This window comes from Habropoda laboriosa, unplaced genomic scaffold (genome assembly GCF_001263275.1).
Source record: "Habropoda laboriosa isolate 0110345459 unplaced genomic scaffold, ASM126327v1 scaffold9, whole genome shotgun sequence".
Taxonomy (NCBI): domain Eukaryota; kingdom Metazoa; phylum Arthropoda; class Insecta; order Hymenoptera; family Apidae; genus Habropoda; species Habropoda laboriosa.
The window spans coordinates 130,445-141,069 of NW_017100191.1; the positions used below are offsets into that span (position 1 = coordinate 130,445).

General features: G+C 40.8%; 1 protein-coding gene across 1 annotated transcript; it reads left to right on the forward strand.

Moving 5' to 3' along the window:
- Nucleotides 1-1,745, forward strand: LOC108580220. The gene is made up of 4 exons (XM_017943930.1): nucleotides 1-174; nucleotides 1,148-1,341; nucleotides 1,413-1,523; nucleotides 1,601-1,745. Exons 1-4 carry the CDS (start codon nucleotides 1-3, stop codon nucleotides 1,743-1,745), a joined length of 624 nt encoding a protein of 207 aa, XP_017799419.1.
- Nucleotides 1,746-10,625: the final 8,880 nt, after the last annotated feature.

The following is a 10,625-nucleotide window of genomic DNA, read 5'->3' on the forward strand; positions in this document are numbered from 1 at the left end:
ATGAGAACCCTGTGGCCTCTGCTGTTGATTCTCGCCGAGATCCTCCAGCTGATCCTCGGGGAGCACGCGTGTCACAGTAATGACACCGAGCTAACAGCCTTCTCTGGCCAAAGGTCAACGAAGATCCTGTCCAGACGTAGGCGGCTGACTTTTCCAAAGGGCAGCACGTTCGTGGTAAGTGTCGGCAGTTCCACGGATCACCACGGTACCATTGGGAATGGTATCAACTGCGTTTTCAACGGAATACGGAACGAGTTCTTCGGATAATCGTGTCGATCCACGATGGGGAATAGAAGAAGTATGTTGCCCACCAGTTCGTTCGGGAAGTCGTTTGTGCTTCGTTCGTGGAAGATAGTGGGTGGAAAATCGGTGAACTTTTCTGACGTTGCAGTTGTCAGCATTTTAGGGGGTGATGCGCGGTACCTTCGAATAGGAAAATTTAAATTTTCTCTTCTTTGATACATTTTTTGGAGTGTGTTGGATAACGTGTGAAAAGATTAATTTCGAGAATTTAGGAAAATTGGAGAAATTCTAGAGATTCGAAGAGCACAGTGTTCAGATATCTCGCGTTCGAGTCAAATATCTAATATTCTGAAATTTGTTGGGAGTGATATTGTATCTTCCAATAGCAAATTTCAAATTTTTTTTTCTTAGATAAATATTTTGGAGTGCGTTGGATAACGTGTGAAACGATTAATTTCGAGAATTTAGGAAAATTGGAGAAATTCTAGAGATTCGAAGAGCACCGTTCCAGTCAAATATCGAATTAAAGCTAATTAATGATCCTATTATTTCGAAATATGTAGGGAGTGATTTTGTATGTTCGAATAGCAAATTTCAAATTTTTTTCTTATTAGATAAATTGTAGAGTATGTGGAATAAGGTATGAAAAGATTTTTTGAGAATTCCAGAGAATTGAAGAAAATTGAAAAGTTTGAAGAGCACAGTGTCTAGCTGTCTCGCGTTCGAGTTAAAGATCGAACTAAAGCTAACGATCTCATTAATCTGAAATTTCAAAATAGTGTATGTACTATATAGACTATTGCGATAATTTTCATCTTTCTTAGTTTTCATTCGATGCTTAGGAAAATACGACTCGTCGGTGAAAAAGTGGAATTTTCTTTGTTGATTTGCTTTTTCCATTCAGCTGACAACGTCTATTTTGCAACCGGTTCAACTGAAGCTTCCCAGCAACTGGAATATGGACTTCGAGTTCGACATGATCTGGCCGATACTTCCTCCAGAGAACTTCCGGAAGAAATTCTATGTAAAAAGGCCGTGGCTGGTGAAACGACGTCATCGTCGCGACTTATACGCCACTTTTGAGTCAGCGTTGAATAGGTACCGACAATAACCTTTCGGTTATGCTCGTTTTATCTGCATTGTGAAGGACCAAGGGCAACTTGTTTCAGTCGGAACTTGCCAGGAAGATTGTGCATCTTGAGGACCATCTGCGAAGCGAAAACGCTGTTGAGTCCGCCCGGCGTGTCGTTCATCGAGGACGCTATTCGATTGATACTGAGGTACATTTCCTGTGAAACGTTCTATCGTGAGTTTCAACACGATTTACCGACATATGTATTCACTCTTCTTATTCCAGCAACGTGGAGAACGTGAAGAAGGAGGAAGAGGACTCGTACGACGTTGCTTACAGAAATAACGCGCCATGTGAGGATGCTTATCCTTGCCCTGTTTCCTTCTTAAGATTGCTACTCTATAATGTGTATCCTGATGGTTTAAGCTGATAATAAACTTTTTTACATGCGAACATTTCTGAGACATAAATTGATCATAGGACGCTTGAAAGCCTCTACTTTTAACCCTAGCTGCGTTCTTCCGTTCGACTATACATTATGTGATCATAAACTTATTATCGTTTCTGCTTTACCATTTATCATTCTACGATATCTGCAGGGAAAAATTGTTATGTCAAGTTTGCCTCGAAATGCGATGTCCAGTGTAAGTCCGTAAAGGGTTAACAAAGTCATCAAGTCGTTCAAAGTCATTCAAACTGAAACAAGTCATTCAATGTGAGATAATATGGAGGAATCGTAGGATCCGCTGCGTTCCAAATCAGGTCACGTCCAGGATCGAAATTCTTTCAGTTGCTTTAATCGCAAGCAAAGCTGCCTTCTATAACATTCTGTCGAACCAAAAGAAAACGGAAAAAATGCTAACAGATACAGGACACCTATGGACGAGCTCGAGACGAACGATCCTTAGTCTGGGTTATCTTGCTTCTCATAAATCCCCGTGCTGTCATCGAGGAAGATCAGCTTCGTCCCTGGGGCGACCGTTCGAAGCCCTTAAGGCGCACATGTCGCTCAACCGGATAAGCGGTTAATATACATTCGACGTGTACAGCTCGTACACGCGGCATCAGCAGGTTAAGCGTCTGCGACGTATGTGCACATCTGCTTCTGACGCGATCGACGCGCGTGCTTGTGATTATTCCAGCGTCTACCGCGCTGCTCCTGCATCCCGCTTCGGTTTCGCCTATAGCTGGAAATGAAGATGGAACTGTTGCAGTCGTGTTCTGAAAATTTCTACGCGTTTCTTCGAACTTTTCATTCATGATTCGTCGGAAGTACAAGTAACTGTTTCGTTGTGTATTCAACTATTTATCGCGCCGTTCCTAACTATTACGACACCTGTTGTGCTGGAGTAGAAAGTATTGGATGATTTTAATTACATTTCAAAGTTAGTGTTATATATCAGTAAGAATATACAGGGTGTTCGTACTATTAGTTTTTAGGGTTTTTCTTGCAAGCGGTAGATTTTTGTGAAAAATAGAAGAAGACAAAGTTTTATTATTCTTTACGCACAATAGGATGATTTGAATGGATTTTTCAGCTTGCAATGATTTTCGTGTAACAACTATACCACGAATTTTTTTTAAATTCATAGCTACAATATTTTTTATATCGTATGAAAAAGTTTAGGTTTGTTTCACATTCAGGAAGTGTCGTAATACTTGTGAAGAGGAGTGTTTGAACATCTTCGATTAATCAGAAGTTAGTCTAATTCAGTGGTTCCCAACCTTTTCTAAACTGCGGAACCCTATTGCGAGTAAAATTTTTTGGCGGAGCACTTACCTAAATTAAAATGAAATAAGTGTGTTGTCTATAGTAAATCGGGAGCAAGTTAAATAGAACTAGAATTTCAGTTAGGCATGCCTAAAGACGAATGTGGGCCTAATGCGGAAACGATTGGGCACACCTAAATGCTGCAAGCCTAATCGTTACCGCATTAGGTCCTAATTCGGAAGGAATGATGCATGCCTAAGTTGGGCATTCCTAACAGTTGCCATACGTGGCCCAAATGGGGGTGGCCGAGCGCACATCTAAATTAGGTGGAGTGGGGCTCTTAAACTTATATGTAGGAATATTTACAGACATCTCAGTGTCGGACGTACGCTTGCGTGAGAGCTTTCGACAAGATTTGAGATTCCATTAATGTCTCCCAATGACAGCCTAATAAAGCTATTCTAATATGGGCCTCATTGGATAGCCATTAGAAAAGCCTAATGCGGCCCTAACGCGGCTTTCCCAATTAGGCGGTCGTGAATGTTCCGCGTTAGATACCGCATGCGGGCCTGATGGGCTGCCCCATTGGGGCCTAACAGGCAAATTAGGCTAGCCTAATGCGGACCTAATATCTGCCTAACTGAAATTTCTAGTCGGGATGTTTCTGCATCTCGTAAAATTTTCAAATGGTTTTCTCATTTGTAAATAAATAAATTCGACGCATCTTTCACACACGAACAGTAATTTTACGTATGACGATAATAGCAATACCTTGCAATTTATCCAATTACCACGGAACACTTTCGAAGTGCTTACGGAACACTAGTGCTCCGCGGAACACAGGTTGGTAAGCACTGGTCTAATTTATGTATAAAAAATGACGTTCTATCGAACCTTCGTAATGCTTGTCAACATAATCGTAGATCGTCCTACAACTCTACTGCTGACGATATTAATTTCATTGTCCCTTATACCATGTAGTGCTGAAACTTGCAAGAAATTTATCTAATGGCTGCCCCAGGGTCTGTCTTATCGATTCCTCCTAAAATTCACCGCTTACTAACGGCCAATTTTTCCAACCACATCGAACGTTAATTCTTCTCGAGCTACCCTTAAACTCCTCCATTGTCTCGGTTGCGCGAAACTTCGAAACGAGTCTCGACGGGCTTCTTTCCGTGGCGACGCGACCCAATTTTCCGCTTCTGAGACGTTTCCATCGACAACTCGTTCTCAAACTTCTTCGAAATAGTTTCTACCTCCTTTTTCCCCCCACTCCCTTCCCCCTCGAGAAATTACATTTGAAATAGTTTACCTTGGCAGATTCGATACGACAACGCGATATTCTCAGTTAAATAAATCACACGCCGGTGTGTAACAGAGATGTTAATTGCGATAATAAAAGCACATTATCCAGTTTGAACGTTCGACACGTAATTCTAGAGCAATAATCTCGAAATCGGAACTGAACAATATAAACGTCGAATTAGCCGGCACGTGGTAATTGGACCGGCGCTGTTTGATGTCGCCATTTTGACGAGCGTGCGAACTCGAGCAAATTATCGTTCCGATCGAATTATCGCGCTAACGAGTGACGCCGCGCTGACTTTTTGTCGCGACTACCTTTCCGATCGTTCACGAACGTTTGTTTTATTCGTTCGTTTTGCCTATGCTCGTTCCAGTGATGCTCATACTCAATATTGTGAACGTTCGTGTCATTTGCAAGCTCCTTTTCAGGAATTGTCGAATGAGCTTCGACGTCGGAAAATTTCGTTAAAAAAAATCCTTTGTATTCTCTTAATCGACGCTCGAAGAGATTTACTAGGTTACATTAACCCCTTAACCTATGGTTTTTTTTTTTGCTACGCATCTAAGAGTTAGACGTTTACTGTTTTAATGCTGTATCAAGTAACGAAAGCTAATCTGTTAGAGATTAATCACATTTACTAATATCCAGTCTTACAAATTGAAAGGAAATTAACCATTTTTCTCACATCAGGACCAGAATCTCTGCCACGAGTCTGATTCGTTGTTACAGGTTAAAGGGTTAAAGAATGTTCTCGAAAATTTTAAACGTCACTCTTGAAGCAGTTCCCTTTTCAAATATTCTTCTTTCAATGGAACAGGTGAGCGTTTCTTTTCTTTTCCGCAATTGCACAGTTTACCCTCGTGGTGGTCACGTGTTCCGAAGAATCGAAAATCCAAAGACGTTCCCAAAATGTCAACCGCAGCGATAGCGGTGGCAGTAATTAGCACCGTAGCTCCTAGCGGTCGTTCGACCGGATCGAGACTCGTTAATTGTTCGCCAAATATGGCGGCGAGGAGCGCGGCTCCTCGCTAATGAACCTGACAATGGTCGGTTTGCTCTCGAAATGCAATAATAACGGTCGTTTGACACCGGTCAATGTCATTCGTCGGGAAGACGTCACCGAGAAGCAAGTGGCTACCGGTGAGTAAACTAATTTCCATATAATCTACAACTATCGCCGGTTTTCGCATTTTTCACAACTTGCTTCGCTATAGCTGACGGGAAATTGAAATTTCACGATCGCACGTGGCCTTCTTTTTAAGCTGCGTTTGCGCTGTATAACGAAACAGTGCTATAAAACAAATTGTTTTTATAACCCTGTTGTACGACACGTTTTTAAAACTTGTTACAAGATTACACCTTTTGGTAGAATAGTGACAAGTACATATGTAACAAGTTTGTATTTTTCCATTTTTTCAACTCTTCCTGAAACTGTCTAATTATCATAGTATTCAAATCTTTCTTTCAACAGCTAATCCAGCCCGGGCATTAAAGCTTTTTACTTCTGTCTTTGAAGTTCGTAGATGTAGTATCTCATAAGACATGTTTCTCCCGTAATAATTCAACTAAACGAGCCGTTCTTTCTTACGTCCATTCCATTTTATAATTGTAAAAAACGATGTCGAATGATAAATGAATGTTTCGCGAACAAGGGAATGTAACAGCTAGACTGAGATGACGAATCGCTTGCATACGACAGATGGCAAGTGTTTTATAACCGTAGCACAGTAGTTTGGACTGACTAGCAACATGTCGTATAATAATGTTTTCAACTATCTTTGATCTTTACCGACACTTGATGGATGACTTGCTATACACAATATTAGATAATATTTTTCTTTCTCTTTTTCTAACAAGTTTCGTAACTTTGCTGTGCAACGTGTTACGTTATCCAGGGTGTCCTAGCTGAAGAAGTCCACTTAAATATATCCCTTGTTTTTAACCCTTTCGCTACGGCAGATTTTAACGCGTAATGTGGATGACTGACGGTAATTTTTTAACCACGGTTGCAATATTTGTTATTCTGATCGTAACGTTTTAAAATTCGGTCGATCTAATTAAGGTGGAAGTGCGTGAAGGATAAAATTAAGTATTAAATTAAGGTGCAAGTGCACCAAAAGGCTCCAAAGGAGTTCAAAACGCCTATAGGCGCCAATAGTAACGAAAGGGTTAACGTCGTGAAAAATTTTCGTAGCACGTGTTACGAATCGCGATAATTGTCCCTCTTTTTGAGTCAGACCATTTAAGGAATCTACTCGGGATAGGGGACTCAGGTAGTGCTCGAAAGATAGATTATTAACGTACAACAGTTTGCTGTTAAAACTATATATTTGTGAATGAACGTTGTGCAGAGCGCGAAATGTCTAGGCTTACTGATAGGAAAATTGTGTGTCGTGTCGTGTGGTGTTCGCTATTTTATAAACTACGTGTGTGTTGTGATTGGTGGTGTGAAAACTGTCGTAGGTGATGGAAGTGTGTGGTGATTTGTTTTTTCGGTGTGTTTGGGGTGTGTCTGGTGGTGTGAAAGTGGGGAATTTGTTCTTACATTTGTTATATTGCTTGTCTGAAAATTGGTGATGTCGAAGGTCTGTTTTATTGCTTAGGGCATGTGGTGTCCAAGTGTGAGAGTCGTCGAATTTTTGGTGGAATAAAGTAATTTGCCTCGCCTTTTAGAAGGCTGTCTATTGAAAATAGCGATGTTATTGTTCGGCTCGTCGGTACGGCCGAACAACCCAAGCGGCGTCTGTTACGCACGTGACACACGATTTAAATGATTTTCAAAGAGGAATATCACGGAAGAAGAAGTTTTCCGTTTGCTCCTTCTTCTCAATTTTTCCAATGTCATTTTCATGTAAGAAACGTGTATATTCTTCTATTGCATCCCGTAGCAGACGAGAAAGTACATTCGAGTATGCCTGAATCGCGATCAGAGAACCTTGAATACGAAGGATAACAAAATAAACTTTGGAAATCTTTTAAATCGTGCTGCAAACATTTTTCACGCTTAACCCTTTCGCTACTGCAGATTTTAACGCGTAACGTGGATGACTGACGGTAAATTTCTAATCACGGCTGCGAAATTTCTTATTTTGGCCGTGACGTCTTAAAATTCGGTTTACTATATTAAAATGCAAGTGCGTAAAGGATAAAGTGAAGTATTAAATTACGGTGGAAGTGCATCAAAAGGTTCCAACAGTACAGTGTAAGGAAATTTTCGAAACGCCTACAGGCGCCAATAGTGACGAAAGGGTTAAAAACCAAGGAGATATTTCAGTGGCCTCCTTCAGCTTGGACACCCTGTATAGACGCAGCATTACACCAGATTCTCACACGAGAGGGAAATATTCGAGCCTACGTCGAAGAAGCGACGTAGAAATTACCACGTCCGTTAAAAATGTTTAAAAAAAAAGAAAGAAGAAGGGGTGCAACGAATGGACTCGATAAAACAGAGGGGAGAAAGAAAGAGCAGCGGTTCGTGTAATCAGCGAAGACTGGCGTCGTTATCAATTTCGTTTCCCCGGCCAGATCTCGTAAATTGAATTGGACGAATGAGCGGCGGAATGGTCGCAATGTCATATTTCTTCGGGCGACCCTTAACGATCGGGACATCTCGTTCGCGGAACAGAGGCGTACAAGGGAAAGGAAAAGAAGGCCGGGAGTCGTGCAAAGAAAGGGGAAAGAGAGGAACTGGTGGCACACGGTAATATGGTTGCCCGATAAGTGAGATCACGTCGTTGCCATCGTTCATGGTGAAAACACCGCCAGCCAGGCCTTTTTCCCCCTGTTTTCCAGTATCGCCCCCGTCACCTATCGATCATTTCCTCCCGCCCACTCTTCTGCGCCGGACTAACAATTTCCTGTTTCCTAAAGAGTTTACCGAACTGAGTTACAAGATACTTCCACCAGGAGGATCGATCTTCCATGGTTCCCGCCGCGGGAAACTCCATGCCTCCCTCACGGTGCCTCGCGATGCTTCATCCTCCTCGCCTCTTTTTCTTCGCGCGCAAGAACTTCATTACTCTTGAAGTATTACTTAAATTAAGGAGAAATTCGTTTTTTTCTGTCGATACTTCAAATTTTAGCGACTTCTGCTTTGAAATTGGAGATGGATCCGAGGTTTTCGATCGATTCGTACCAACAAGGGAACTTCGGTAACTCGAAAATTCCGAGTTTTTTGAAACTTTGTGGGTTTGTAGGGGACCTCGAGAGAAGTATCGGGAAATTTCTTTTTTGGCCCAATTTCGCTTCCTCCGGGTGAAAACAGCCCTTGAACGAAGATAAGTGTTACCCTATTTCCCTGTATATCTTTAAAACTGTAGTAGATATAAAGAAATGTTTATAATAAAAATTCAACGGCTTTTTATGCCTTATAAGACTGTGCTGTTAAATTACTAAAAGTTGTTTGTTTAAATAAAAAATCTTCCTCTACCGTTGTTGCGAAAAATTTTGAATTTTCTGTCATATCGAAAAATGTGTCGAATAAATGCAGATAGATATGTTAATCTTATGGGATAATGTGATATTTAAATAATTTTAATCGTACAATAACTGATAACTTGGTAACTGATAACGCATCGTTCCAAATGCGACGATGACAGCACACAGAGCACGTATTGATTGTAAGCTGGAGCAAACGAAGTGTCATTTCTTCAAGGTGTCCATACCGTATATTAATTTTTGTCTAATCGTAAATTTTTATACACGAGAAATTCGCAGTAGTGCACGTGTATTGAGTAGAAAAGGAATTCATAATAGAACTGTTTGGACACTATTATCTGACGTGACGAATAATCGGGATATTCGTGTAAATTTTTGATGCGTGTAAATATGGAAAAATTGCCATGAAAACTGGTGAAAATATAAACTTAGCATTCGAAGAAGGTTATGCAAATGTTAGGAGTCTTCGACGAGTAATTAAACTATAGTAGCTAATCTTCGAATCAGCAATAAATCGTAATTTTCTTCTCGTGAACGTAGAAAAATCGGGTTACAGAGGCTTAAAAGAGACACTTTAAACGAGAAAATTGTACCCTAATTAATATTTGAACAATTTTTCGCAAAATTCTTTTGCAGCTTTCAAGTGTTCTTAACCCTCATCCGTCCCTCGTGACAATTTGACACACTTTTCCGGTCTAAAATTGTATTATTCGGCTATTTGTAGAAAATTTTTCGTTTATTTTCTATATTTAATAAAAGAATTTGCAAAATTAATCATTTACCTTTTCGTTTAATTGGTTTTTTACCATTGTGTCGAACTGACACCTAGGGACCTATTAAGATGCGAAACTGAAGGACGGATGAGGGTTCGTATCTAAGAAAGTTCAGGCGAGCGTTTTGACATACCGTGCGTCGTCGTGAACACGATATTTAGCCGGATTATTCTGTATTCCACGTAAACAAGCCAGAAGGGCGAATCGTTTGCTCTCCTTCCGTTCGAACGATCCTAAAATGTGTCGGAAGAAAGATGATAAATTCGGAGGAATCGTATTGAAAATTCGCGTAATAAAAGCTTTCACCGGTGGTGGAACAGAGATGATCTTGTTTGCGGGCGGAGGCACGTTTATTGCATCGCTTAGCGACATTTCGCGCAGCTCGTTTTTCTTCGCCGCGTTTTTGACGGATCGCCGTGACGATTCTCGAAATTGTTTCGCCTCTTGAAATATGGTCCCGTCGTCCCCGTGAAATGCTCAACGATCGATACGAATCCCGCGCGAATATATATGTGTGTGTGTGCACCCGCAGGAGTCACGTCTCCAATAACCCAGCATCAAACCAGAAGTTGACGTTCGCAAGATGCGAACCAACCGAGGAATTTCTGTCTTACGAAGGGATTCTGCTCCCAGCCGCGGCATTCTTGATTGTGATAAATCTTCCTCGATCATGTGACGATTTAGGACTTTCTGTACATACAGCGAGTGATCAAGTTATTACGATCAGATTGAAGAGTTGCATATTTGATGTTTTCGATAAGAGTAGAGTATATCCTTTTCTCTCGCTCTTAACACATAGATGTTCAAACAACTTTTTTGCCACTTATCACTCATTCAAATATCTCTTATTAGCGTCTCTAGAGATATTGTTTATTTGAGTTTATTTACTCTAACACACGGGTAGAATAACCCTTTCGTGTACAACGATGAAGGAGCATTGCTGGTTCGAAACGTGGATGATGGATCTTCTAAAATTGTGTAATGAGTTGGCAGAAAAGTCAAGAGACTGACTTAAAGTGTTTGGTATAACTATATCAGCCATTCAGAAACCAAAATAGTTGAGGGGCTAGGACACAGTAACAA

Coding starts and splice junctions, on each gene's coding strand:
- LOC108580220 (XM_017943930.1), top strand. CDS start 1: ATGAGAACCCTGTGGCCTCTGCTGTTGATTCTCGCCGAGATCCTCCAG. Junction 1,342..1,412: donor TTTGAGTCAGCGTTGAATAG/GTACCGACAATA, acceptor AACTTGTTTCAG/TCGGAACTTGCCAGGAAGAT. Junction 1,524..1,600: donor GCTATTCGATTGATACTGAG/GTACATTTCCTG, acceptor TTCTTATTCCAG/CAACGTGGAGAACGTGAAGA.